This window comes from Anser cygnoides, chromosome 26 (genome assembly GCF_040182565.1).
Source record: "Anser cygnoides isolate HZ-2024a breed goose chromosome 26, Taihu_goose_T2T_genome, whole genome shotgun sequence".
Classification (NCBI taxonomy): Eukaryota; Metazoa; Chordata; class Aves; order Anseriformes; family Anatidae; genus Anser; species Anser cygnoides.
This window is the reverse complement of record NC_089898.1, coordinates 696,003-720,013: the sequence shown is the minus strand read 5'-3', so window position 1 is coordinate 720,013 and position 24,011 is coordinate 696,003. Positions and strand designations below refer to the sequence as shown.

General features: G+C 61.7%; 1 protein-coding gene across 3 annotated transcripts in view; it reads left to right on the top strand.

Annotated features, from left to right (window-relative positions):
* Positions 1–15,316: 15,316 nt before the first annotated feature.
* TACC1 (transforming acidic coiled-coil containing protein 1) overlaps positions 15,317–24,011 on the top strand; it is a 35,035-nt gene continuing 26,340 nt past the window's right edge. Inside the window, exon 1 of one of the 3 annotated variants that reach the window (XM_066983502.1) lies at positions 15,317–16,577. In XM_066983502.1, coding sequence (XP_066839603.1) covers positions 16,387–16,577 — 191 coding nt within the window. In that variant the 5' untranslated portion in view covers positions 15,317–16,386. Of the gene's footprint in view, positions 16,578–18,245; positions 18,385–24,011 lie in introns of those variants that run through there. The other 2 variants (XM_066983503.1, XM_066983506.1) reach the window with 2 other exon arrangements.

Sequence of the window (24,011 nt, the reverse complement as noted above, 5' to 3'; positions counted from 1 at the left end):
CATGACAAAGAAGGGTTTCAGGAGAAGAGCCTCGGTGCACCGGGAGGAGGAGAACGGGAGCCGGGAAGCGGAGGAAGGCTGGCTGCTGCACGGGCAAGGGACGGGGACGGTGGCTGGGGCGGGTGACCCGGGCTTGTGCCATCGCCTCCCAGCCCTCCCTCCCTCCCTCCCATTGCCCGGGAAATGTCGAGGGGGGCAAAGCAGCAGCAAGCAGGGGGCACCGCTCAGCTCAGCCCTGCGCAGGGCTCCAGGGGCTGCGTGACCCTGGCTATAGCACGTGGCATCGCATCACGGCCCGCTAGCAAGACCCTGACACGCAGGTGGCGATGTTTTGGCCATGAAAGTCTGAAGTCATTTTTTCTTGACCCGCCCTGTATCTGGTACCCAGCGGGCAAGCAGCAAAACGCTGTTGCACAGGTTGCTCCTGTGTCCCCCCAGCCTCGTCAAGGTGCCCTCGCTCTGCCCAGGAGCCCCTCAGGGTGGCACCGAGCGGGTCCCAGCCCTTCCCGGTGCCTTGTCTGTGGCAGGGCAGGTACACCTCAGCCCTCAGAGCAGAGCTGGCCAGGTCTGAGCACGGGAGGCAGAGCTGGCTGGGCTTGCAGGTGGCTTTCTGGGTCAGATCCTGTGCCAGGCCTTCCAAAAATAGATCCTCTATTTTAATCCGTTCGTTATTTCTTCACGGTTTCCACAAAGCACTCGTTATTTCTGTGTCCTATGCCATTTGTCTTCCCCTTCCAAGCATTCCCGCTGCCAGACGATGGCCCGTGGTGGCTGCTGCAGGCGTTTGATGGCACGCTGCTCAGAGCTGGCCCTGGGAGCACCTCACCAGCGATAGCATTTTAAATATCTGCTGTTTTTTTTTTCCTTCCTATTTCAGTCTTTTTTCCCCCTCCAATAAATCTTAACAGCCGAAAGCGCAGGGCAGAGAAGCAGCAGCTCTGCTCTCACCTCCTCTGCTCTCCCGGCAGCCTCCCAGCTGCCCGCGAGGTGCAGCAAGAGCCCCTGCCCAGCACACGGGGATGCTCTGGGAGATGGGCGAGGCGAGCGTGGGGTGGTGAGGACGAGCTCGTGGCTGCCAGCAGGGGCGGCACAATTCAGGGACACGTAAGGGACACGTCCCTGCAGAGGCCCGCGGCTGCTGCTGCAGTTCTGGTGCCCACCAGGCGCCCTCTCCCCCAGCCCAGCTCTGCAGCCCCTCCTCAAGGATTTTATTAGGGCCTGGTACAGACTCCGGCCTGCTGCGTTTGCCAGATTGTCAGGCTGCTCATAAAGCAGCATGATTTAGAAATAACTAAGGCTGAAACCATTCCATATCATAAAGAAACAAGTGCCCCTTCCCCTGCCAGAAAGGCTGCGCGGTGCCGGCGCTCCCGAGACCTTGTGAGCTGCAGGGAGCAGGGGGCAGCTCACGATATGGGAAGGCGTCCCCGGCCCGCAGAGCAGCTCGCGGCCGCAGAGAGGGGCGCAGCGCGGTGCCGCTGCCTGCAGCGGGCAGGGCTCTGCCTCGGGGTGCTCTGGCACAGAGCTCGGGGGGTGCACAGATGGTGGCGCCTGGCAGGGAGGGGGCCAGGACCCCCGGCGCTGCCCCTTCCACCATCCTGCCCGCTCCGCACGGGCGCGTCCTCTCCCCGGGGTGTCGCCGGGTGCACCCCTTGGCGCGAGGCAGGCGAGGGCTCAGCCCCGTGCCTGTTCCCAGCCATGCGCCGGCGCCGGGGCGCGCTGCCCTTCCTGGGAGGGGCTCGGCACCCAGCGGGACCCGGCTGGCGGCGGGGATGCTGCCGCTCTCCTCATCTGTTTGGGATTGAGGGAGGCAGCGCGGGTTGGAAGAGGCTGCTCGGGCGCGGTATCGTGTTCTGTGCTCTGCGGTGCAGTATCTCCTTGAAGCGTGACAGCTGCGATTGCTTCCAGATGCGCGCCTCCTCGCTTCCAGCCGGCTGGGGTGGATGTGGTAAACTCCGCGATGGAAACCAAAACCCGGACCAGATGTACCGTGTCAGCGGCAGCACCGCGCACATCTGGCCGCGACGCGCGGGCACCGCCGCAGCCCATGGCCGTCGTCGCTCCTCCTGCGCCGGGAGCCGCGGGCTCAGCGCCGCAGGGCACGAGCTGGGGCTGCTGGTGCGCGGGGGGCGGCCAGCACCGCCCGTCCCACCGCACGGTGACCAGCACCCCCGGCACCGCGCCAGGGATGTGGGGAAGGAGGACCCCACTCCTGGCCCCTGACATCACTGGTGATGTCAGGAAGGACCGGGATTGGTGACTTCATGGGATAAATCGGGAGAGAGGAGGGTCTGCTGCCTGCACACGCGGCTCTTGGCAGGCGGCGGCGATGAGGGAAGAGCAGCGGGAGGCTGACGGCAAGCCCAGCGCTCTTCAAAGGGAAGAGGCTCAGAGGCAGGGGTGGGGACCGGCACCCAGGGCTCCGGCTCTGCCCTCACACCATGCCACGGGCCGGGGCTTTCCCTTAGGGAGCCGCGGGAGCATCTTTTAGGGACAGACCTGGCTGTGGCCCCAGGTGGGACCCCTACAGCTCACCCCTGCCAAGTGCTCATCGCCGCAGCAAGCCCGATGCAGTCCCCTGCTTCCACCCCAGACCCTGCTCCGCACCTCGGACCCCGCACCAGTAACAATTATCCCAATGCACCTCCTTCTCAGAGGACTTGAGAGAAGCAATTAATCTCAGTAACAGGCTTTGAAGAGAAGAAGTGCTGTCTAAGCACTGCGCTCGTATCCTTTTGATGGGGTTAGCTGCGCTGGAATATGAGCGAAGACATTTGGAGTAAATTAATAACGAGTTTAATGGCATCCAAAAGTTAGGGAGATGAAGCATTCGAAAGGGGTTTACAGCTTTACGGGGAGGGAACAGCAAAGTGAAGGGCATGTTTTCTTCATCAGGCCTGCTCCCCGGGCTCCGGCAGGGCTGAGCCTCCAGCCTTTGTGCCTCTCGCCCGCGGCCGGGCGCAGCGCCGTGCCAAGCCCCTGCCCGCAGCCGGCGAGCACGGGGCACAAACACCAGGAGCAGGGGGCTTTCCCCCGGCCCCCAGCCCAGCACTTTCTCCGCACGGAGCCGGCGCTCTGCGGGTGTGCGAGCGGCTCCTCGTGCCCACGCCGCCTCTCCCAGCGCGGAGGTGGGGAGGTCGGGGCACTGCAGCATCCCTGCAGGTGACAGGGAAGAACCCCTGAGATGCAGCGGGTGCCTTGGGCTGTTTTGCCATGGAAGTGCCATGGGAGCGAAGCGCTCCAGAGATCGTGCATTTTCCTAGAGGTGTATTTATGGCAGAGTTGAGATATGAGCAGTTGGCCCAGCTCCCAGCGCGAGCATCTGATGCCGTGCACCCCATAGCTGGTGTTTTTCTTGTTGTTTTTGTGTTTTCGGCCTGATTAATACCCCTGCGGTGGCTGGAGCGTGGAGACCGCTTTATGTTTTGCCAGCAGGCTCCAACTCTAACGTAATTTCCACAGCCGAGCTGGGGCTGGGAGGCAGCGACACGTAAGAAAACATTTTTCACCAGCTCCCTCAGCATCGTCCCGCCGGCCTGGCCCTGCCCGTTCCCCGGGGTCAGCCAGCCTGCCGGGACAGGACGGCTCCCAGCCCTTGCAAGAAGAGCCCTTCGCTCGCAGTCCCGGAGGGGCTCGAGGCCAGGAAGGCTCAGCGAGGGGCGGTGGGCTGCCAGGGGACCCCTGCCCCATACGTGGAGCTACCGGGAAGGGAGAGGACACGCGCCCTGGCTCCCGGTGGTGGCTGCGGGAGGTGCTCCGGGTGCCTGCCCAAGCGCACAGACATTGACAGCTCTTCCCTAGACCTCAGCACGGAGAAAAATCAACCCCATAGTCAGGAACGCATGCCTAGGGAGTGACCAGATTAGCTTTTGCAATGGTGCTAATTACTCTGAATTAATTAGCAATCAGTTAACTCTAGGTTATAAAAGCCCCTAGTGAAAGAGAAGGCCTAGCTAGAGGGCTCTGAGGGCTGGGAAGAGTGCTTTGTGCAGCTTTTATCCCCCCCCCCCCCTTTTTTTTTTTTGCCTTTCTTTCTGCTCTGTTGGGGAAGGGGAAAGGCACAGAGGGAATATAAGGACTCAATGTGATCCCAGCTGCAATCAGACGAACGAGTGGCAAAGAGAAATGTTGCCATGGTGTGTTTGGGGATGCTGGCTGCAGGCGAGGCAGAACGCGGCTTCCTGGAGAACGCAGCCAGCTCCCAGCAGCAGACTGAGAGGGAAGCAGCCTCAGGAGGAGAAATGGAGATGTGAGTGATCTGCAACGGCTCCAGGGGCTGCTGAGGAACGAGTTTCTGCTCCCCGGCTCAGCCTTTTGCGTAATGTGCTCAGGAGCAGAAGTGGCTGCGGCATCTCGGGGCTAGATGTGACTTCCAGCAAAATTACAGCCCACGGGCTGCAAATTCCTGCTGCTGGTGCTCTGAAACCAGCCTGCGTCTCACGTCTGCAGCGAGTGCGTGAGGTATGTGCATCCTACAAGCACACACAAATGTGTGTGCACGTGTATCTTCCAAGGCGTGTGGTTTTCTCTGTGTCCCGTGCCAGGAGAGGTCGATGTGCAGGTTGTTTGCGATGAACCCTTAGCAGGAAGCAGGGGGAAATGAATGTGCTTGCTGGCACGAAGGTGGCAAGAAGCGCTGGGAGCTGGGCTGGCGGGGGCAGAGCTCCCCTTGCCAGTCAGGGAGCTGCAGCAAGACGTTTCCTTTAGTTCTGTGTGGTTGTTGGCACCCGACACGGTGATTAACGCTGCCGGACCATGGCTGCCGGTGGCACACATACGTGGAGAGCACATCACTTTTTCCAGTGGCCTCTGCCTAAATGCTTTCAGCCAAAGGATCTGGGAAGCTTTCCAAAAGCAACCAGGCTTTCTGCAGGCAGAGCACCACCGAGTGCCCAGAGGCCCTATTAAGGCTGCTGTGAGCTCTGCAGCCCTGCCCTGCCGGCGGGGCTGGGACCCAAAAACGTGGCCCGTTCCTGGAGGGGCAGGAGGAACGTGTCCTGCCCCATCCCATCCCTGCCGGCAGGGCTGCGGCGGCTCTGCACAGGGGCCCGGTTTTCTGAAAAATGGAAAATGGGGATGGGGCTGGTGGGGGGAAGCTGCAGTGGGGGCTGTGCCTGCCCGGGAACGAGGCCATGCTGAGGAGCCCTGAGCTCCGCTGGGTAGGAGGGAGAAGGACGTGCCTCGCAGGGGAATGGCTACAGCACGCTGCACAGCACAGCTGGCTAGCTATTTGTTTAAAAACAAGCAGGAATATTTAAAAAGCACATCTCTATAATGTGTGTGAGTGTACAGATGTGCTTGGACATACACATACATACGCCTTTGTTGAAAGAGTCCTATCATCCTTTTAGCAGGGAAGACATCTGTCTTCACTTGGGCTGGATCGTTACCACGTTACTCCTGCCCTGAGTTTCGCAACACCTCCCCGGGCCTGGCTCCCGCTGGGCTCTGAAGGCTTCCTGGGGGGGGTTTCGGGTGCTGGGGCCTGGCCGTCGGCCCCCAGCGCTGCTCCTGTCCCCAGGAAGTGCCCGGTGCCGGCTGCGCCCCTGTCCCGCGGCACCGCCACCGCTGCTTCGTGCGGAGGCGCGGGTCAGAGCTTGGCTCCTGCTCCCCCGAGTTCCTCAACGTGCGTGTGTCGTGCGAGCGCTTGCGGGAAGAGGTCGCTGCCCGGGCTGGGCACAGCTCCCCACCGCTGGCCCAAACCCAGCCAACAGCTCGAGGAGGGGACGGTGCCCAGCCCAGCGCGGGGAGGAGCAGGCAGCGGGGCGCCGGTGCCCGTGCGGAGCTTTCCAGCGGGTGGGAGGGGGGCCAAGCATCCCCTCGCCCTCCCCAGGCTCCTCTCCTGGGGCCGTTAACCGCAGCTCTCCGTGCTGACATCGGGAGCGGGGTGATCCGAACGGCAGGGCGGGCAGAGCTGGAGGGCAGGAGCCCACCACGTGCTTGCGGGGGCTTCGCGGGGCAGCGTGCGATGTGCAGAGGGGTCTCTGCGCGGCAGGGAGCCAAACGGAGATGGCTGGGGCTCGTTCTCATCCCCCCCCCCGTGCATTGACCGGCCTCCTTGGTGCCGATCTGCATTGAGCGTGATGGCTGGGGGTGGCTGGATGGGGGCAGCTCCGGGACCCTGCGCTGCCCCCCGGGTGCTTTCCCCACCCTCTGGGCTGCGTTGCCTGGAGCAGAAGGGATCCGCAGGGCGCAGGCAGCCTGCGCTTTGGAGCCCTTCAGCTTCAGCCCGCTCCGGGGCAGCAGCTGGGGGAAGAGAGAAGCTGCAGCTGACCTGCACGGCGCTGCCTTTTCTGCGGGGCTGCCATGTCGTGTTACATAGCTGCAGCTAGTCCTTAGTTCTGAGCTGTAACTACGCAATCAGGCTCTCCAGTGCAATAATTCCAAAACCTTTCTTGAGTCCTGTATTAAATAAAGTACATTCACAGAGTATATGAATTCCAGATTCAGCCTGGGACTCCAGGGACACTTATTCCTCTCCTGGAACTTGTATATCCGGTCCTGGGATGAAAACCCCCTAAGCCCCAAGCATAACAAGCATTTCTTGTATTTTTTCTGTCTCTGTCACATCGGGCATGTAGTATATGCTTGGGCTGATAAACAGCATCTGGTTAGAGTCAGGTAAGGACCACTCTGGGGAATAAGTTTGTGGTCAGCTGCCAACCTTTCTCTCCCTCCTTAATGTGCTTTTGCAGATGGATGAAAACTGCAGCCAGTCGAGGTTATGGTTTCAGATAGCGCTGGGGAAAGGAGGGAGAAGGTTGCGCTCAGTTCTCATCCTATCGGTGCGGCTCTGCTGCCAGGGCTTTGCTTAATGAAAGGCACATGCACGACTGAATCATCCCGTCTCCTTGCAGGGGGATGCAGAGGGAGCTCCAGCAGCCCCACGGAGCGGGGGCTGGCATGCGGAGCCCCCTCACCTCGGTGCGTGCGGCTCCTTCACCTCGATGCTCTCGGCTCCAGGAGCCCGTCTCACCACGATGGGAGCCAGCAAGCAGGGGCTCTGCAGGGCGCCTCGTGCCCCCGTCCCAGCACCTCGCTGGCTGCTCTCTGCTCCGTGCCTGGCTCCTGTAGCGTGCCCACCCCGGCATCGCTCCGGTGCTCCAGCCACGGGGACCAGCCCCCACTTGCTTCTCCTCCTCCCCGTCAGAGCTGCCAATTGCGCCTCCTTTCCCACGCAGAGACAGCTGAGAGGCCGATCTCCCCCTCTGCAGAGAGGGAAGGGTGCCAGTGGGGAAATACGAGCTGAGCAGCTCTGCAGCCTGCTGACCCCTGCTCGGGGAGGATGGGCTCGGCTGGCGAGGGGGTGGCCGTGACAATGTCCCAGTGCTTCCACGGGGCTCGGTGAAGCAAACAGCTGTTGGCCAGAACCTGAGCTGGGTGGCACTGGGACCCACGATGAAGTGCTCATGGTGTCGGTCCAGGAGGACGGATGGTGGCACGAGAGGCTGTCCCAGCAGCAGAAAGCCCCACACCCCGGCGATGCCACCTGTCCCCGCAGCCGCTGCTCAGCTGGCGCTCGGATGTCCCCACGTCCCAGTGCTGCGCTCAGCGGCGCTCTCGAGGAATGGAGCAGCGCTGTGCTGGGCCACCGGATTTTTGTTGGAAACCTGGAAGTCCTCCTGGCCTCGTGGGATGGCTGACGGCTTGCTGCCAAATTCTGGAGAACCATCCCAATTCATGTTTCTCACAAGCCCTTTTCTTCTGCAAGAGAAGGAGGAAATTCTCATATAAAAATGGAAATGCACCCCTTTTGCCAAGCTATTAATTCTGCTTCCTATGGAAACCAAGACATCCCTGTCTTTATTCTTTCTGCACTGAACTTCCAAGTTTATTTTTATGCCCAGATTTGGCAAAGCACTTAAGCCTGAACAGTGTTACGCATGAGCTGAAGTCCATCCCTGCGTGAGGGTCTATTGAAAACACCTTACAGCGCACGCAGACATGTGCTTCAGCAAACACCCCCTTGCACTGGGTTTGTTCCTCACTACAGAGACTTTCTTTTTTTCTCCTTGCCAAGTTATCATTTGCTTTAATTAATTTCGCACAGAGAGCCTGGGAGTTCAGTGGTGGTTTCAGGCCTCTAGAATAGCCAGGGAAACCAATTTAATTAGATCAAGTGAGCCAAAGTTACTTAAGCGATTTGTAATAAGTTCCAGGTTCTCCCACACCAAAGGGTTTCAGCCGAGGACAGGAACTTCCTGAGCGTGTTCTGCAGCGCGGGAGGAGCGGGGCCGCAGCCCGGGACTTTTAAACCTGCATCGGCTCAACACTTGTGCGTGGACAGCGGGGAGCACCCGGCGGGGTGCGGAGCGGGCGGTGCCGCGGGCTTTGCATCCCTGATGCTGTGATTTCGGCTGCACCTCCGTGGCCTGTGCTGTGAGCGCAGCAGCTTTCCATGTGCGTGGCTTTCCTCTGCCATCCCCCTAGGGAAGGGCTGCAGGACACGGGGCCCTCCCCGGCCGTGCAGAGGCTGCCTGCAGCTGGGACCCCCGGTGCCTCCCAGCCCTGCTTATGGGCTGCCCTCCAAGGCAGCACGAGTTTCTGGCTGCGTGTATTTATGTTGTTAGAAACCTGTGATCAAAACAGTTTTCCCTTTTTTCTGCTTGCTGGGAATTTCATGTGGGTGTGTAAATCTGTCTGTAAATCTGTTTCTTTTGCAGGCAGATGGAGCAGGTTGTGCTCGGCTGCCCCGGCTCTGCTGGCATCGAGGCTCTTCCCTGCGTTGAGGTAGGAGCTGCCCTGATCCTGGGGCGCTGCCTGTGCTGCCCCAGTGCTCCCAGCTTCCTGGGCGGGCTGGAGCATCGTCCCAGCATGCCACATGAACGCTGCCTGCAGGCAAGGGGCTGGCGATGTCGGTGCCCCTTCCTGGGTGCTGGCTTCAGACGCTTGTCCTCCCTGCTGAAGCCACCAGTAACGTGTCCCACTGCAGGGGTGTGTTTGTCCCCCCGGTGCCCTTTGTGAAGGACGGAGCTGCCCCAGGCAGCGCATTTTGGCACCAGGCATGTGCCAGCCCTGTTCCTGTGGCTCTCGGGGCCAGCTGTGCGCCCCTACTCCCCCATTTTTGATTGCAGTGAGCCTCCCTTTGCTGTTGCTGCAGAAACAGTGGCTGAGCTTTGCATGCCGAAGGCTTCTGCAGCCCTTGCGCAGCATCTCGGCCGTGGGCACAGCTCTGCTGCTCCCTGCACCCTCCTGGTGAGCACGGAGACCCCGGCTCTGCTCAAGCACCCCGAGGCCACTTTCCTGCAGGAGGCATCACCTCGCATGGAAGGCTGGAAGGGAGCGTAAATTAAACCTACGCAAAAAGCAACTTAATTATTGGGGAATAAAGATCCCATTATTCTCTCTCTGCCCTGAAGCAAGAGAGAAAAATCTCTCATTTCCTTCCTAAAGTCAAATGAGGGTGGGAGAGGTTTATAAGCCTGGCACGGGAGTGGGGAGCAGCCAGCGCCGCGGGCACCTGGCGCCGTGCTGAGACGGCCCCGCGCCCCAGGAAGGGGAGGTGCTGCTGGGATGGAGCTGCCTGGCTTTGGGCGCCTGTAGCTGCACCCCCCTGCACGGGCACACGAGGACCTTGCCACGCTGACGCCGCCTGCCTGGAACTTCACACGCTGCTTGCACAAGCCTCGAGGGGGTGCAGAGAGGGGTTGGCTTCAACTTGCAAAAAGGCAGCCCTGTGCAGTGGGAAAGGGTTATCCCGGTGGGCCTGGCAGCTCCGGCGCATCCTGCCTTCGTGGCAGCGCACCGAAGCGGTGCTTCCTCCCCTTGGGAGCCGCTGGCACCGCGGGCCCTGGGGACAGGCACACACCTGGGGTGAAAATAACCACCCCCCAGGTAAAACGGGTGCTGTGGGGGGAAAAAACTGCTGAAACCGCACTTTTCTGGCAGCACAATAGCTGGGTCTTAAATAAGACATTTTAAATTTACACCGTGAGCCAAAAAAAGTCGTAATTTGAATATACAGCATGGCACATTCCTCAGAAATTGATCATAAAGTTCTGCTAAAGCACAGGCAGGGCCTGAGTAAAATAAATATTTTTGCTTCCAGAGGAGTGAAAGGTCTGGCCAGTGACTCAATTTATAATATTTTTAGCAGGTGATTCATCGAAGAGGGAAAAAAATACCCAGGGCAGCTGAATCCAGCAAGGGCTCTTTGTCTCCCCAGCACTGCTGCGTCCAGGCGTGCCGGTAGCGTCGGCGCAGCGGCTCCGTGGCCGGGGCTGCCCCGGCACAGCCCCGGCTGGCGGCAGGGCTCTGCCCGAGCCCCTGGCAAGCCCTGGGTGCTGCTGCTGCCCCGGGTGCTGGTGGCACCGAGGTTCCCTTGGGGGCGTTATTTACCTCCAGCAGCGCTGGGAGCTGTGGGTTTGGATGGGGTTTCTTGGCCGCGCTCCACGTACCACAGTGCTGTGGTTTGGCAGCGGTGAACGCGACCCTTCTGGCCTTCCCCTCCCCGCTTCCAGGCAGAGTTTTCTTTTCCTCCCCGCAGGTTCTGCCTCTCCCCAGCGCGCTGCAGGTCGCGCAGCCTCTGGACACGTGGGTGCCTTCTGCTTGGTCACGTCCCCGTTTGTGCAGCGAAGGTGAGCATGGGGATGGGAACTGGGGAACTGGGTGAAAAACTCCTCCGTGTTCTTCGTTTTGTGCACAGGCAGCTCAGGCTCTGCAGCCCACGGGAAGATGCGTGCCCCGTGAAGTCGGTGGCTCTGGTACCGAAGGTGGCAGCTCTGCAGCGTGCACATCCCCGTGTTGGGGTGAGCAAGGTGTGAGTGCGGCTACGGCCCCGTGTCCCTGCCCAGGGGTGCTGGGTGCTGTGCCAGGACCCTCCACTGCCTGATGCGGAGGCGAGAACCGGGCGCTGCCGGGGCTGCAGCCCCGCGGGAGCTGCGGGCACCGGTGGTGGGCAAGCAAAGAGCGGCCTCCGAACTAGCTGCTTGCGATGCACGGGACACCTGCTCCCGGCTATAAAAATGGATTAGCTGCATTGCATCTGGAGCCCATCCAGGCAGCAGCGCCTTCCCCGGGATACCATTTGGCAGGCAGAGCCCGTGGCCTGAAAACATAATGAAGGGGAGCGAGGGGACAAGACACAGAGTTGAAAGGAGGGTCTGGAAGCTGTGATCCTCTCTCGGTGGAGAATCGGAGAGCTTTGAGCAGCCCCAGATGCGGCGCTGTCACCAAGCGCTGGATCCTGCCTTTCCACCCGCCCCTCGCGATGCCTTTTCCATTGTTCTTTGTACTTGAGTCTGGTCCCAACATGCTCCCAGCTGGCCGGGGTTTCAGCCTGGATACAAACTGCAGAGCAGCAGATACTAACTCATTGTGTTCGGAGCGCTGGAAGGACTCCATGGCCCGACGCAAACGGAGCGGTGATGCATGGATCACCACGCAAGCCCCCCTCCTTCACAGAGCACCCGGGACGCACGGTGCCACCTCTAACGCTGCCCGGAGAACCTGCACCCGAGCCCCTCGCTCAGCGCTCCCAGCGGGGCTGCTCAGGACCACTCGTGGCGGTGCGAGCCCCAGGAGGACCCTGCTGCCCACGGGCTCTCGGCCGGCCCTGCGCCAGGCTGCACAGCTGGGCACAGGCTGGGCTCCTGCCCTCGCTGCCGTCGTGCAGCGGAGGAGCAAATGTGCAGGCCACTTCTCTTCAGCAGTGCTCAGAAATACTCCGAAGCAAGAATTACATGCATTTCCTCCGTTCACCTGGAAAAATCTTATTCCCCTGCTAGACATCTGCCATAATGCAGTTCTGCCTGGATCGTGAACCACACGTGGGGTTTTATTGTGCTCCGAATACCAATTATTTCAGGTACTCACGGAGCAATCTTTGCCCCAAATGATGCAATAGGGCAACTGGAACTAAGCTGAGGTTATATCTGGGTGATTGCTATAAATCAGCTTTTATTATAAGCTTTCTGGTCAGTGTGCCGCTCAGCCACTGACGCTCTGTGATCCTTCCGACTCAGGCAAGGCTGAGTGCTTGGGACCAGCTCTTGGAAAACAACCAGGAAAGTCAGGGTAGCAACTGGAGGCTCGTGTTTCTGACTTTTGCAAGGCTTGGAGGAGCTCTGAGATTTGTGACGCTCTGCAGCACACGGTACCAAAGGTGGCAATCTGAAATGTGCTGGTTTGTGGAGCAACCGACTAAGCAGCTGAGGAGGCATGGAGCTGGGAAAAGGCAGGCCCACGGACAGCTGCGGGAAACCAAATTGCTCAACGCAGACCTGGGAGGGACCATCCTGAGCAAGGGCTCCAGGCTCCCCAGGGGCTCGGGCCAGGCGCAGGATTGCTCTTCGGATGAGAAACCGTTGTGGGAGCGTCTGTCCCACCTCCCAGCGCCGCTCCCCGTGGCTGGCGGCCGCGTTCTTCCCAGTGCTCCTGCCCGGAACTGAGCACAAGCAACCCCCTGAAAAGGGCAGCTCGAACCAAGAGTGGTCGGGAAATTAGCGTGGCACAAGCCTGAGCTCAGCGACCGCGATGTGGCGAGGGTGCGCAACAAGGGTCAATTAAGCTGCCACCACGCAGCCTGGCAGGGCAAATTAAGTGCCAATTTTCTGCACTGCTGAAGAGGCGAAGAATTGAAATGATAAATGGCAGGAAGTTTCAGCTGAAAAGAAAGAGCAAGTTGGGAGATGGGAGTTTGAGGCTGGACGGCAGCCAACGATGAGACAACCGTGTGCGCCACTGCCCTCTGCCGCAGCCGGCAGCGCCCTCCTCCCGCAGCAAAGCCCCGGGGTCGGTGTGGGCAGCGGGCATGGGGCTGGCAGCATACGTCCTGTTGGTGTGCCCATCCCAGTGCTGGTGTTTTGCTGCCGGCTCACTGGAAAGCAAATGTTTCAGCTGGGCAGGTGGGAGGCTGTGGCCCTCAGAGCGGGATGATGGAGCGGGGCCCTTCCTCCAAACTGAGGTACCCGTGCTGTGCTCGGGGCCAGCAGATGCGGGCAGAGCTCCTCGGGGGGGGCAGAAGCGATGGGAGGCTCCTGGGCCCTCAGCCCCATCCTGCCAGCCCCTGTGCGTGGCCCAGCTGAGTTCACCCAGCTCACCGTCCTCCTCCTGCTCTTTGCAGCAGGTGGGAATGCAGGGCACTGGTTTCATTCCCTCTGCTTTGCAGGGGCTGTGCAGCTGCTGCGGGTCCCAGGGCTTTGGGAAGGTCGTTGCGGCCAGGGCGCGGGACAAGGACCAGGGTCTGGCTGGGCACATGGAAGCAGGCTGCAGGGTTGGCTGGTGTGGGGTTGTTCCTGGGCTGAGCAGAGTTCTCCTCCTCCTTCGGGCAGCAGCAGCCCCGTCCCTGCACTACGTTTTCCGAGGATGAAATGGCTGCTCCCAGCCTGCTCATTCCTGCTCCTTGCGCTCCCTCTGCAGGGAGCGGCCGCAGGCAGCCGGGGGCCGGATCCTGCACGCTCCTCTCCGCAGCCAGCCGGAGTCGGGCTGGTGCCTCTCGCACCGCTGCTTTGGGGTGAGTTTGTTTAACCCGAGCTGATTTCTGTGTACGTGCAGAGCTGAGCCCTGACCTCTGGGACCAGACCACGGTTTGGGCAAACTGTGGGGCTGCGATGCCCCCTCAGGGCTCCAGAGAACAGGGAGGAGGTTTGGGGTTTGCCCCGGGGAGGGAAGGAGCTGGCTGGGCAGCAGAGGCCTCAGGGCTGGGGTGCAGGATGCAGGGATGCTTCCAGAGCCGTCCTGCTGCCACCAGAGCTCAGCAAACCCTCTCCCCACAGCCCCGAGGCCACAGCTCCCGCTCCCTCTGTAAGCAGAGAGGCTCCCTCCCCACCAGAGGCCAGGCTGCCAAATTCCAGCCAAGAGCACATTTTTCCAGCATGACACCAGTGGGGCCCCAGCAGGAGACGCGGGATGCAGGCGGAGAGGCTCCGGTACCGGCAGTGCTGTGCGTGGATGGCTCGCCGAGCGCCGTCTGCCCCACTGGTTTCCTCTCCCAGCTCGGGGAAGGGCTCGCCAAATATTACAAAACATCCTTTTTCCTTTCGCTCAGACTGTAGGGTGCACTGAGATACCCTGACGCCGCCTGGCCCTCCCTACTCCCGTCCATCCCCTTCCTTCCTCCTTGCTCCTTTTCCAGGCAGCTGCTTACGCAAGCAGCTTTCTAAGGAGCCCCCGGGACAGGTAGCGGAGAGTGCCGGAGCCGGGACGAGCCTGCACGGGAAAGGTAGGAAGGAGAAGGGAGCCGAGGGCTGGGGCGCTCGCCGAGCGCTTGCCTGCGTACTTTGCATCAGGCAGGAGGGAGGAGAAGAGCAGGGAGCGAGGTCTCCCCGGCCACCCCAGCACCCCCTCTGTGGCAGCAGACCTCAGAGGACACCCTGGAGCAGAGCATCGCGCCCTCCTGCCCGCTCTGACCCCGCTCTCGTGGTGCTCCCCAGGGCAGAGCAGGGCAGCGGCACCTGCAGCCTGCCGCAGCGGGGCCGCGTGGGCACGCCGGGCTCGCCGCCAGGGCCCGAGCTCAGCACGTTACCGGCCTCCAGGGCCCTGTTGTGACTCCGTTTGTGTTGCCAGGGAGGAGCCGTGAGAGTGCTCGGGATGCTGCGTGCCGAGCTCCCGCCGGGCGGGTGACGGGCTGCCTCCCTCGGGGACCACGAGGGGAGATGTCCCCGGCGCTCTCACCCAGAGCAAACCACAGCAGGAGAAGGGCTCGGGCACAGCAGCCGCCCCCCGAGGCCGCTGGGTGCTGCCCCCACTACCCGAGCACCTCGCAGCCCAGCACCGCCGGCTCCGGGTGGGTTTGGGGCCGGTGCTGTTTTGATGCGAGGCTCCACGGAGGCATTTAAACACCACCCGTGTGACAGCCCAGCTCTTAGTCACAGTCCCCGGAAACTCCAGTGAAACTCTGCCCTGGGGCAGCAGCAAGGGCTCGGTGAGCCTCTTTCCCAGGCACATGGAAATTTCCATGGAATTAGTGTACGGCTAATTATTACCATCTGCCTTCTCTCAGACTGCAGCCACCCCGCCGGCCAGCTCCTGCGCAGTGCTCCTTGGGGTGCTGGATGGGTTCGGGGTGCAGGGCCCCCCCAGCGCCAGCTCTGCTCCACCCGTGCACAGGTCCTGGCTCCCTCCCCGTTCTGCAAGGTGCCTGTGGGGCTTCTGCGGGCATTGCCAGCCCCTGTCCTCGGGGGACAGCTTTCCTGGCAGAGTTTCATGGTGTGAGCAGCACAGCCGTGATGCTGCGTGTGACTACTCAGGGTCTCGTGGTGCTTTGCGCAGCTGGGAAGCCAGCCCCGCTCACGCAGCCGCGCTCGCCCCGCCGGAGCTGAGCTGTGCCGGGGCTCCTGGGGCTCCTCAGCAGGACTTTTCACTGCCTGGGGCTGGGGCTGTGGCTTGTAGATCATGGCACTGACCCTCGCTGTTGTCCCAAGGGGCTGGCAAAGCCCAATTAAGCTTTGGCAATGTTTATCATGTTGAGTGAGCTCTGGAGCGGGCGGTGTGAAATAGCACTCTGTGCCACTTGGGTTCTTGGTGTCTGGAAACCAGTTTTCCCTCCTAGGGAGATACATAATCGTCACCATTTTTGTGCCTTCCCCCTCCTGGCTTTCCCTGAGAGCATCTGACGGGAAAGCCTGCAGTTTCCCAGCGGCCTCTATTTGTTTATTGCTCGCGGGACCCCTGCCAAGGAGCACTGGGTGTGCAGATGTAACCCAAACAGCCACGCAGCGCCCAGCTCCGTCGGGAGCCGAGCACGGAGCAGCAGCGCCGGTGCCAGCAGCACAGGCACGTTACCAGCTGTACATCCCCTGCCTCGTTCAGCCCGTCCCAGCACCAGTGATGCTCGTTTGCTAACGCACCTTGCCATGGCCTTGGCTCCCTTGCCCGTGCTGATCCCAGGCTGGTCTGGCGAGGAGCAAGCCTGCCGACAGCCGGTGCGCGTTGGTTTGGGTCTGCTCCCTCAGTACGGATCCCCGCTTTGGTAGGATGGACTTGTTGGGAAACGCCGGGTTCTTGCAGCTTGGCAGAGGCTCAGCAGAGCCTCACGGAAGCGTATTTCTGAGATAAATCCTTGAAGCCTGCACTCCCTGTCGCAGCCCTGCTGCACCCAGGTGCCGGCAGCCACCCCTGTGCGCCCTGCGGGGTGAGCAGAGGGCTCGGGGCGGCCGCAAGCTGCAGCACCTGCAGCCACACGGGGATTTTTACCTGGGCAAGGAAGGGCAGCGTTCTGAATTGCCCTGCATGGAAATAGCTGCAGGAAGTTCTGAAAGCAGAGGCACCGAATTACAGGGCTGAGGCTTTGGGAAGGCTGCCAGAGCCCTGCCCTGTGCCCTCCTGGCCCCGCACACGGTGCTGCAGAGCCCGGGCAGCCTGGCACGGACCGGCTCTGGCTTCGCTCGACCTGCAGGCGCGCACACACCGGCACAGCCCGTGTGTGGTGCTTGGTCTCTTAAATGAATGCAGAACATAAGAGCAGCCAAAAAAGTGTTCCAAGATCCGCATCTTAAGCCTGGGACTGAAAAAAAAACAACAAAGAAAGACGCCATCTCTTCACCTCCTTCGCTTACCTGCCCCGAGTGGAGTCAGGGCACTGGGTTTTGTGCTCCCCTTGCACGGAGCAGAGGCTGGCCCTTGCACCAGTGGCAGAGGTATGTTCCCGTTTATCAAAAGCTTTTCCTGGGGAGCTCAGGGAACGGTCGAGGCTGCTGGCGTGGCTGCGGGGTGCCCTCTGCGGCAAGCGGGGGGACGCTGGGCTTTGCCCCGCTGCCCACACACCCAGGCACGAGGGCGGTCGGGCTGATCGGGAAATTGTTTTCATCCAAGGAAGGCTTTTTATAGTTTTCTTTTTTTAGGAAGGTGAAAGCTTTCAAGGGTGTCAACACTTTTCTTGCCAAAAAATAATGCAACCCAAGCCATAACACCAAAAAAAAAAAATTAATAATTTGAGTTTTCAGTTTCTCAGAACTAAAAAGCCCCAAATGGTGTCAGAAATTGATATGTTCACTCGGGCACTTTAATTAAAATAAATCCAAGCATAATGTTCCCTTAGCAGGGTCACCTCTGTGCTTTTTAGCTGCTCTGTCAAATCTTCCCCCGCGAAGGGGACTGCTGTGGGTTCTGGCTGCTTCCTGACGCTGAGGCTTGCTGGCTGGCTGGCCTTCCCCCTTCGAGGGATGGTTTGGGGAGAGGCGATTCTAGGGGGAGAGGCAGCGTCAGTGCTTTATTGGGACTCCTTGGCTGAGGCTTGGTGCCTGGGTAGGGGGCACAGACCCCGTTTTCTTGTCGCACGTGCAGGGTGGGAGGGCATGCTGGGGTGGGAGCCCTGTTAGGCGAGAAACCTCAGCCCCTGCAGGCACTTCCAGGGTGCAGCACTACGCACTCTGGTCTCGGGACTACAGCAAATTTGCATAATTAAAATCTGCATAGCATCGAATTTTCTGGTTGACAGAAGGGAGGAAAAGTGACAGAATAAATCCAACCAAACTGATGCAAACGTGGGGAGACATGGCTCTGCTTGGGATGCTGGTGCTCTGGTGCCAGGCTGCGTGCTGACCTGTTGTAACAGCCTGGCAGCAACGTCACACCCTGGCAGCTCCGTCCCTGCTGCAGGACACGGCGCTGGCATCCTCGCTGCCCAGGCTGCAGCCTCGGGGCTGGGTTTTGGAGCGGCTGCCCGGCCAGGGGATGGACGGATGCCGCGGGGATGGATCTGGGCACGGGGTGCACCCCAGGGGTGCTGTGCTGGGGGCTGGGGCTTTCAGCCTCGCTGCCCTGGGGTCGCGGCTGAGCTGTGCCAGCCTTGGCGGCGTGGCACAGGTGGCAGAGGCCAAGGACAGCTCACAAGAGCGGGGTGCGGGCTGCGACCGCAGAAAGAACAAAGTCCCGTGGCCTGGATGTGGAGCCCAGCGGGGTCAAGCAGAGCCCGGGTCGGTCATCACCGGCTGCGCCCCGTGACCTGGGGGGGCTTTTCCAACCCACCCGCTTCTGGGGCTCCGTAGGCAGGGGCGGCTGGCACGCCGTGCCCCCGGGGCTGCTGCTTCGCCCCGGCGACCCCCGGCTCGTCGGGCAGCGCCACCGCCGGCACGGGCAGCGCCGGGGCACCGGGTCGGAGCCCGCAGCCCACCCCCGGCACCGCGGGGCTGCCCCGGGGGGGGGCCCGCCGGGGGTCGCCCCCCAGGGCGCGGGGGTCGAGGGGCGCACGCGGCCAACGGGCACCCCCGGCCGGCCCCGCGGGGGGGGGGGGGGGGGGGGGGGCAGCGGCCGCCGGGGCCGCGCCGAGCCGGGCCGAGCCGGGCCCCCCCCCGCGGAGGCGGGGACGCCGCCGGGGCCGGCCGAGCGCGGCGGCAGCGCCCCCCGGGCCGGCGGAGCGCGGGGTGCCCCGGGCCGGTGCCGCGGCCCCGCCATGGGGGCGGCCCAGAGCCAGAAGCCGCGGGAGGGGGGCGCCGCCGGGCGCCGGTAAGTGCGGGGTGCCCCGGGCCGGGGGGAGCGGGGCGGGGCGGGGCCGGGGCCGGGGGGGCGCCCTGCGGCGTGCCCAGCCCGTCGGTAGCGGGCGGGCTGCGAGCAGCCGGGCAGGGGGCGGCCGGGACCACCGAGGGTTAAACGCGGCGGAAAGCTCCTCGGCTCCTTCTGTCTCCTCTTCTTCTCTGCTCCTTCTCGTCTCCTTCTCTCCCCCTCCTCTCCTCCTCCGTGGTCACCGACGGCTCCGGTTCCCGGCTCCGGTTGCTCGGGCTGCTCCCCGCCGGGGCGGCTTCGGCCCCCCCCGCCCCAGTGGCGGTGCGCGGGGCAGAGCCGGGGGGCGCTCCTCGGGGCTGCCCTCGGGAAACGAGGTGGGGAAGCCGGAGCTGGCTGGGAGCGGCGGCCCCGCCGGGAACCGGGGGGGCAGCGCCGGGCCCGCGGGGCTGGGGAACCGCGAACAAAAGGAGCGGCACGCTGCGCCGTGTCGGGGAGGAGGGCTGGGGACAGCTCGTCTTAACGTCGCCCCAAACGCTCTCTGGAGCACGGAAATATTTTCCTTAAGTGAGCCACCCCGTGGTGCGCTCGGGGAGCTCTGCTGCTGCGCTTCCGAGCAGGAGCGGGTCGGTGGCACGCCGGCAGCGCCGGCCTGCTGCGGGCGGCTGGTGCCTGCCCCTGCCCGTACCCTGCCCGTACCCTGCCCCTGCCCGTACCCTGCCCCTGCCCCTGCCCCTGCCCCTGCCCCTGCCCCTGCCCGTACCCTGCCCCTGCCCTGCCCGTACCCTGCCCCTGCCCCTGCCCTGAGCGTGTGCCAGGTTTCGGCGAGCAGGTGCCGCCACAGCCCGGCTGCTGCTCTTCTAAACACTTCCAAACACCCCTCGGTTTGCAAGCGCTGGCTTCGGCCAGGGAGAAACGAGCACATTCTGTCCTTTGTCGCTGCTCTGCCCTGCCCATTATTTCCTTGCAGTGTTCTAGATGTAAATTAGAGGTGTTCCCAGGCAGAAAACCCCTACCATTGTTCGCTGCGTGCTGGAGCAAACAGCCAGCGCTGCGTGCGGGGCAGCCCTGGCAAGGGAACACGCTGGGGACGTGGGAAGGCAGCTGCCCACCGTGGGGCGTTTCAGTGGGCAAACGAGGCGCTGCCCCCAGCCCCTGGAGCGCTAAGGGGGCTTCCCCAGGGGGCTGGCACCGCTCCTGCTGTGCTGGGAGGGAGGCGCGAAGGCTGGCACCCAGGGGGCTGCTGGACATGGCTGGGCCCTGGGGATGCTCCTCCTCGTTGTGCTCCTCGCGTGGGGCTCGTCACGGGGTGCTGCAGGGTCCCTGCTCCGTCCCGTGCCACCCATCGCAGCGGTGCTGGGACCAGGTGCGGGCAGGCAGCCCGGGCAGGCTCCGTGCTGCTGGCTGTGCAGGGACATCGCCTTCCCCTCGCTTTATCTGCCTGCTCTGACTCGGCTGCTCCTCGCTCCCACCTGTCCTCCTCCACCTTAAGCAAATTTTGCCTTGTTTATTTCCATCAGTATTTCCGCATCCCTGTGCCCCGTGCCAGCTGCCGTCCTTGCTCCTCGTCTGCCTCCCCTGTCCCTGCTGGCTCTCCAGGTTGTGGGGCTGAGCTGCTGTCTGGGTTTCACAATATCGCCAAGCCCTAGCAAAAATGCAGCAGCCAAGGCCTGACAAACACCTGATAAGAGCATTCCTGCCACATAGCACTGATATTTTTAGCAAAGAGAGCGAAGGAGTTGATAGGGGAGTAAAGAAGCAACAAGATGAAGGAAGATGCTTGTGTTCATAAAGCATCAGTGTGAAAATCAGGCTGGAACTCACGAGTCTCGAGGCTATTTCTACTGAATTGCTTTGCAGGAGCTCACATCCACACAACCAGGATCAGTGAGACTAAGCCACGTACGTTGTTTTTTAAAAGGCAGGAATAGCAGGGTGTTCATTTGCACATCGGTCCTTTCGAGTGCAGCCACAAATGCCCGTGTTTATTGGTTTGACAGCAGCATGGTGGGGAAAGACAGCTGGGACCTGGGGGCTGCTTGGTGCTGTCTGAGGCTCACATGTGACAGTTGTGTCCTTTACTGCTATTTTTACTGAGCTATTTTGGTGGAATGTGTAGCGATGGGAACTGGCGCATCCCGGAGCTGCGAGCGGTCCCGGGGGCCCTGCGCGGCGCACTGGGGCCGTCCCTGCTGGACACCACCCGGGGCTCTCAGGGCAGTGCCAGGGCCCGGGGTGTCTTCTGCTGCTCCCTGGCGTGCAGGTGGCAGTGGCAGGGCCCGAGGTGGCACCTTGCCTGCCTTGAGTCCCGCGGCTGTCATTACCACACTTCTCAGCCTCGTGATCTGTATCTAGACCGGGCTCCATCAAGGTCAGGAGAGAACAGAAGGAAGGTGTGAACTCCGCTGAAGCAGATCAGTCCTCCCGGGGCCCTGGGTTGTCCCTTGGCTGCAGCAATGGTAGGAAAGTGCCCGAGGTGGCTGGCAGGGTTGGGCAGTGCCGGCTGTCACACACTGGGAGGGACGGGGAACACCGGTGCCATGCCCACGGTGCCGTGCCCGTGGTGCCGTGCCCGTGGTGCCGTGCCCGTGGTGCCGTGCCCACGGTGCCGTCCTGGCGTGCCCCCTAGTGAGCGCACCCCCACCCACCCAGGGCTCACAGGGACAGGAGCCCTGGGGCTGCTGGCCCGTGGCACCGTTTTCTGCCATCCCATCGCTCGTCCTTTCCCGGGGCCCGTTCTGGTTTGGGCTGCCAGGCAGTGAGAGACGGAGCCTCTCCTCGGGTATTCTCCCCGGCCCCGGTAGGTGAGCTGCAGATGGGAGGCATCAGCATTAATCTTTTCGGTGTCACCGCGAAGGTCAGGCAGCATGTTATGAAACAGCCTTTCCCCAGCATTTGCTGCACAGTCATCACCAGAGTACATAAACCTTAGTGGGAGTAGTTCTCCTAATTCCCAAAGTTTGCATTTTTCACAAGGTAATGGCAGGGAATAATTTACCTTTATACTGGTGCAAGGTCCTTTTTAAACTGAGGAAAATATAATAAACAGAATGGGGTGGTTTGTATGAAACACCTTGCAGCAGCCTATCTGAGGGGAGATAAGTGTTGTGTGGATAAAGTACCCGATACGAGCTCCTAGGGAGATTTATATAGCAATGAAATGTGGCCTCATGCTTTCTGCAGCTGTCACAGATCCCATGCTGTGGCCTTGCACACCAGTTCTGCAGGTCCCTGGCTCTGCCCGTGTGTTTGTGATGCTGGTGGAGACCGGGGGAGAGCCCGGTCCCTCTGCCTGGCTCCGTCCCCTGCCTCGGCAGGGACACCGCGGGCACCCGGTGTTGGTGGAAGGGGACCCGGGTCCCTGTGTGCAGGCTCCTCGTGCGGAGCGGCAGAGCAGCAGGGGTGGAGGCTCTCGGGCAGCTGGAGAAGAAAAATGAGGACCCACAAAAGATCCATTTCTGAGCTAGAAATGGATGCGCTGGCTTGCAGAGCCGTGCCCAGAAAAGCTCCGCAGCCAGAAATAGATGTTCTTGTGCCTAATGAAAGGGGCAAGAATGGAAACTCAGGTACGCTCCTTCCTCTAACCCGGGGCGCTTCAGCTTAAAACATGCCCAGTGTGGCCGTGCGATTCCTGTTCCTCAGCTTTTATTTCCTGCACCCTTCCTGGGGACTAAGGCGTGGTGACAGCGGGAAGGATGGGGCACGACGCGCTTCGAGGACCGAGGTCAGGCAGAGGCACTGCTGCCAGCCAGACCGTGAGACGGGGACAGTCCTTCCTGGGGCACAGCCACTGTCCCTGGGCACAGCTGGCTTCCCACAAAGCTCAGCGTGAGGAGTGGCAGCGAGGACTGGCACCTTTTTGCAGAAGGCTCCTGCAGGCTGCGGCTTGGTCTGTGGCTGAGGTCTCTGACGCTGTGTGAGCTTCAGGTCTGGGTGGCTGCTCCGTCCCCTGGGCAGGGCGCGTTGGTCCCTGCTGAAGCAGAGCACCGCTTCTCTCCCCCTTTCCTGCAAAGGCAGAGCTGTGCGAGCTGTGGCTGGTTTCTAGGTCACTCTGTGCTGCAGGAGATGCCGTGCTGCGTGCTGTGTGCCCGCTGCGTGCTGTGCCCGCTGCCTGCTGCCTTTCCTGTACCAACTGGGGCTGCCCAGAGCAGGAATCTGCGGGGCGGCCGTAGCTGGTACATCGCTGCGTGTCTCCGTGCGCGGGCAGTGCTTAGCACAGCGATGTCCTGCGCCAGGGTGGGGGTGACAGCAGTGACACGGACAGCCCAGCCCGCCCGGCTGCTGCATGCGCTGGCTGCCGCTTGTCCTGTGCTGATGGAAACTGCTGGCAGCTCTGCTTTTGAACAGGTCAGCATCCTCTCCGGTCTGCAGAAACGTGTCTGCTGACTCTGCTGAGCAGTGTTTGGCAGCCAGAGCCACCGGTGTGACCGACAAAGTCAGGTTATCTCCTCAACGTTTGGTTTGCAGCCAGTGCTGCTGCCAGTCTGGGTTGGGTGCCAAGCTGGAAAATGCCACTCGAGGCATTTTCTTAATTGCTCGTCGCAAACAGCAGGTGGAAGCAGGCTTCGCTGTTTAGCTGCTCCAATATCCTCCCGCCCCAGGGCCCTGCAGGTCCGGAGCTTCCTGGCCGGTGCCCTTCAGTCCCACTGACCCCGTTCCTGCCAGCCGCTCTCCTTCCTCTCCGAGCCTGGTGGGAGGCGACCCTCTTGGCGCGCTGTTCGTGCAGCCTTCACAATGGAAGGATGCTGCTAACTTCCTCCCGAGTCCCAGCTCCCCTGCCCAACAAGTGGGGGCTGCAGAAATCAGCGTATCGCTGCCTTGGCTGCTGCAGCTCCTTCCTCCTGCAGCAGAGGCAGCCTGGTCCTGCTGCTAGCACCCGCACCAGCTGCTGCTCCTCCGTGATTCACATTTCTGTTTGCTCCATGAGGTCCCTGGCAGGATCCAGGCAGCCGTGAGCCGGTTTGAAACGCAGTGGTGTGGTCGCTCAGCGGGGTCTTTTGGGGCAGCAGCGATTTGTGAAGTGGCGGGCAGGGAGGGGGAGAGGAAGGAGGAGCTGAGGCTGCGGAGCGTGGTGCTGCGGCACGGCTCGCACCGCGGCACACATGCTGAAGATCTCCTTATGTAAAATTCATCTGCAGAAATCAGCTCTGCCGCCTCAGATGGGGGGAAGTGGCTGCGTGTTTCTGCTCAGAGCAGACGTAGGCAGGAGGATGTTGAGGTTCTGCTGCTGCTCTGCCCTCTTGTTTTTGTCAGATAAGCTCTGATAAGTGTCACTTAGTCTGCTTGTGGCTCGGTGTCTGCTGCACAGTGGCCACGAGGTCTGTGAGGCTTGCTGTCCCCAGGACCCTGGTGGCGTGGTGGTGGTGCTGGGCTGTTACCCCACATGCCTGGGGGCCTGGGCTGCTTCTGCCACTGACCTGCTGGGGCGACTGGCAGTGCCTTTGCTCCTGGGGGGAATTTGGAAATGGTGTGTGGGGGGCTAAGAGCCTTTCTTTGTCAGAGTCCAGACAATAAAGCGTGCAGCAATGACATATATTTAATAAGGACACCAACAGATGGAAGCTTGGAAGAAAGGTTCCCTGTAGGGAGGTTATTTGAGATGCTCCACAATGAGGAATGAGGCCCTTTGAAGT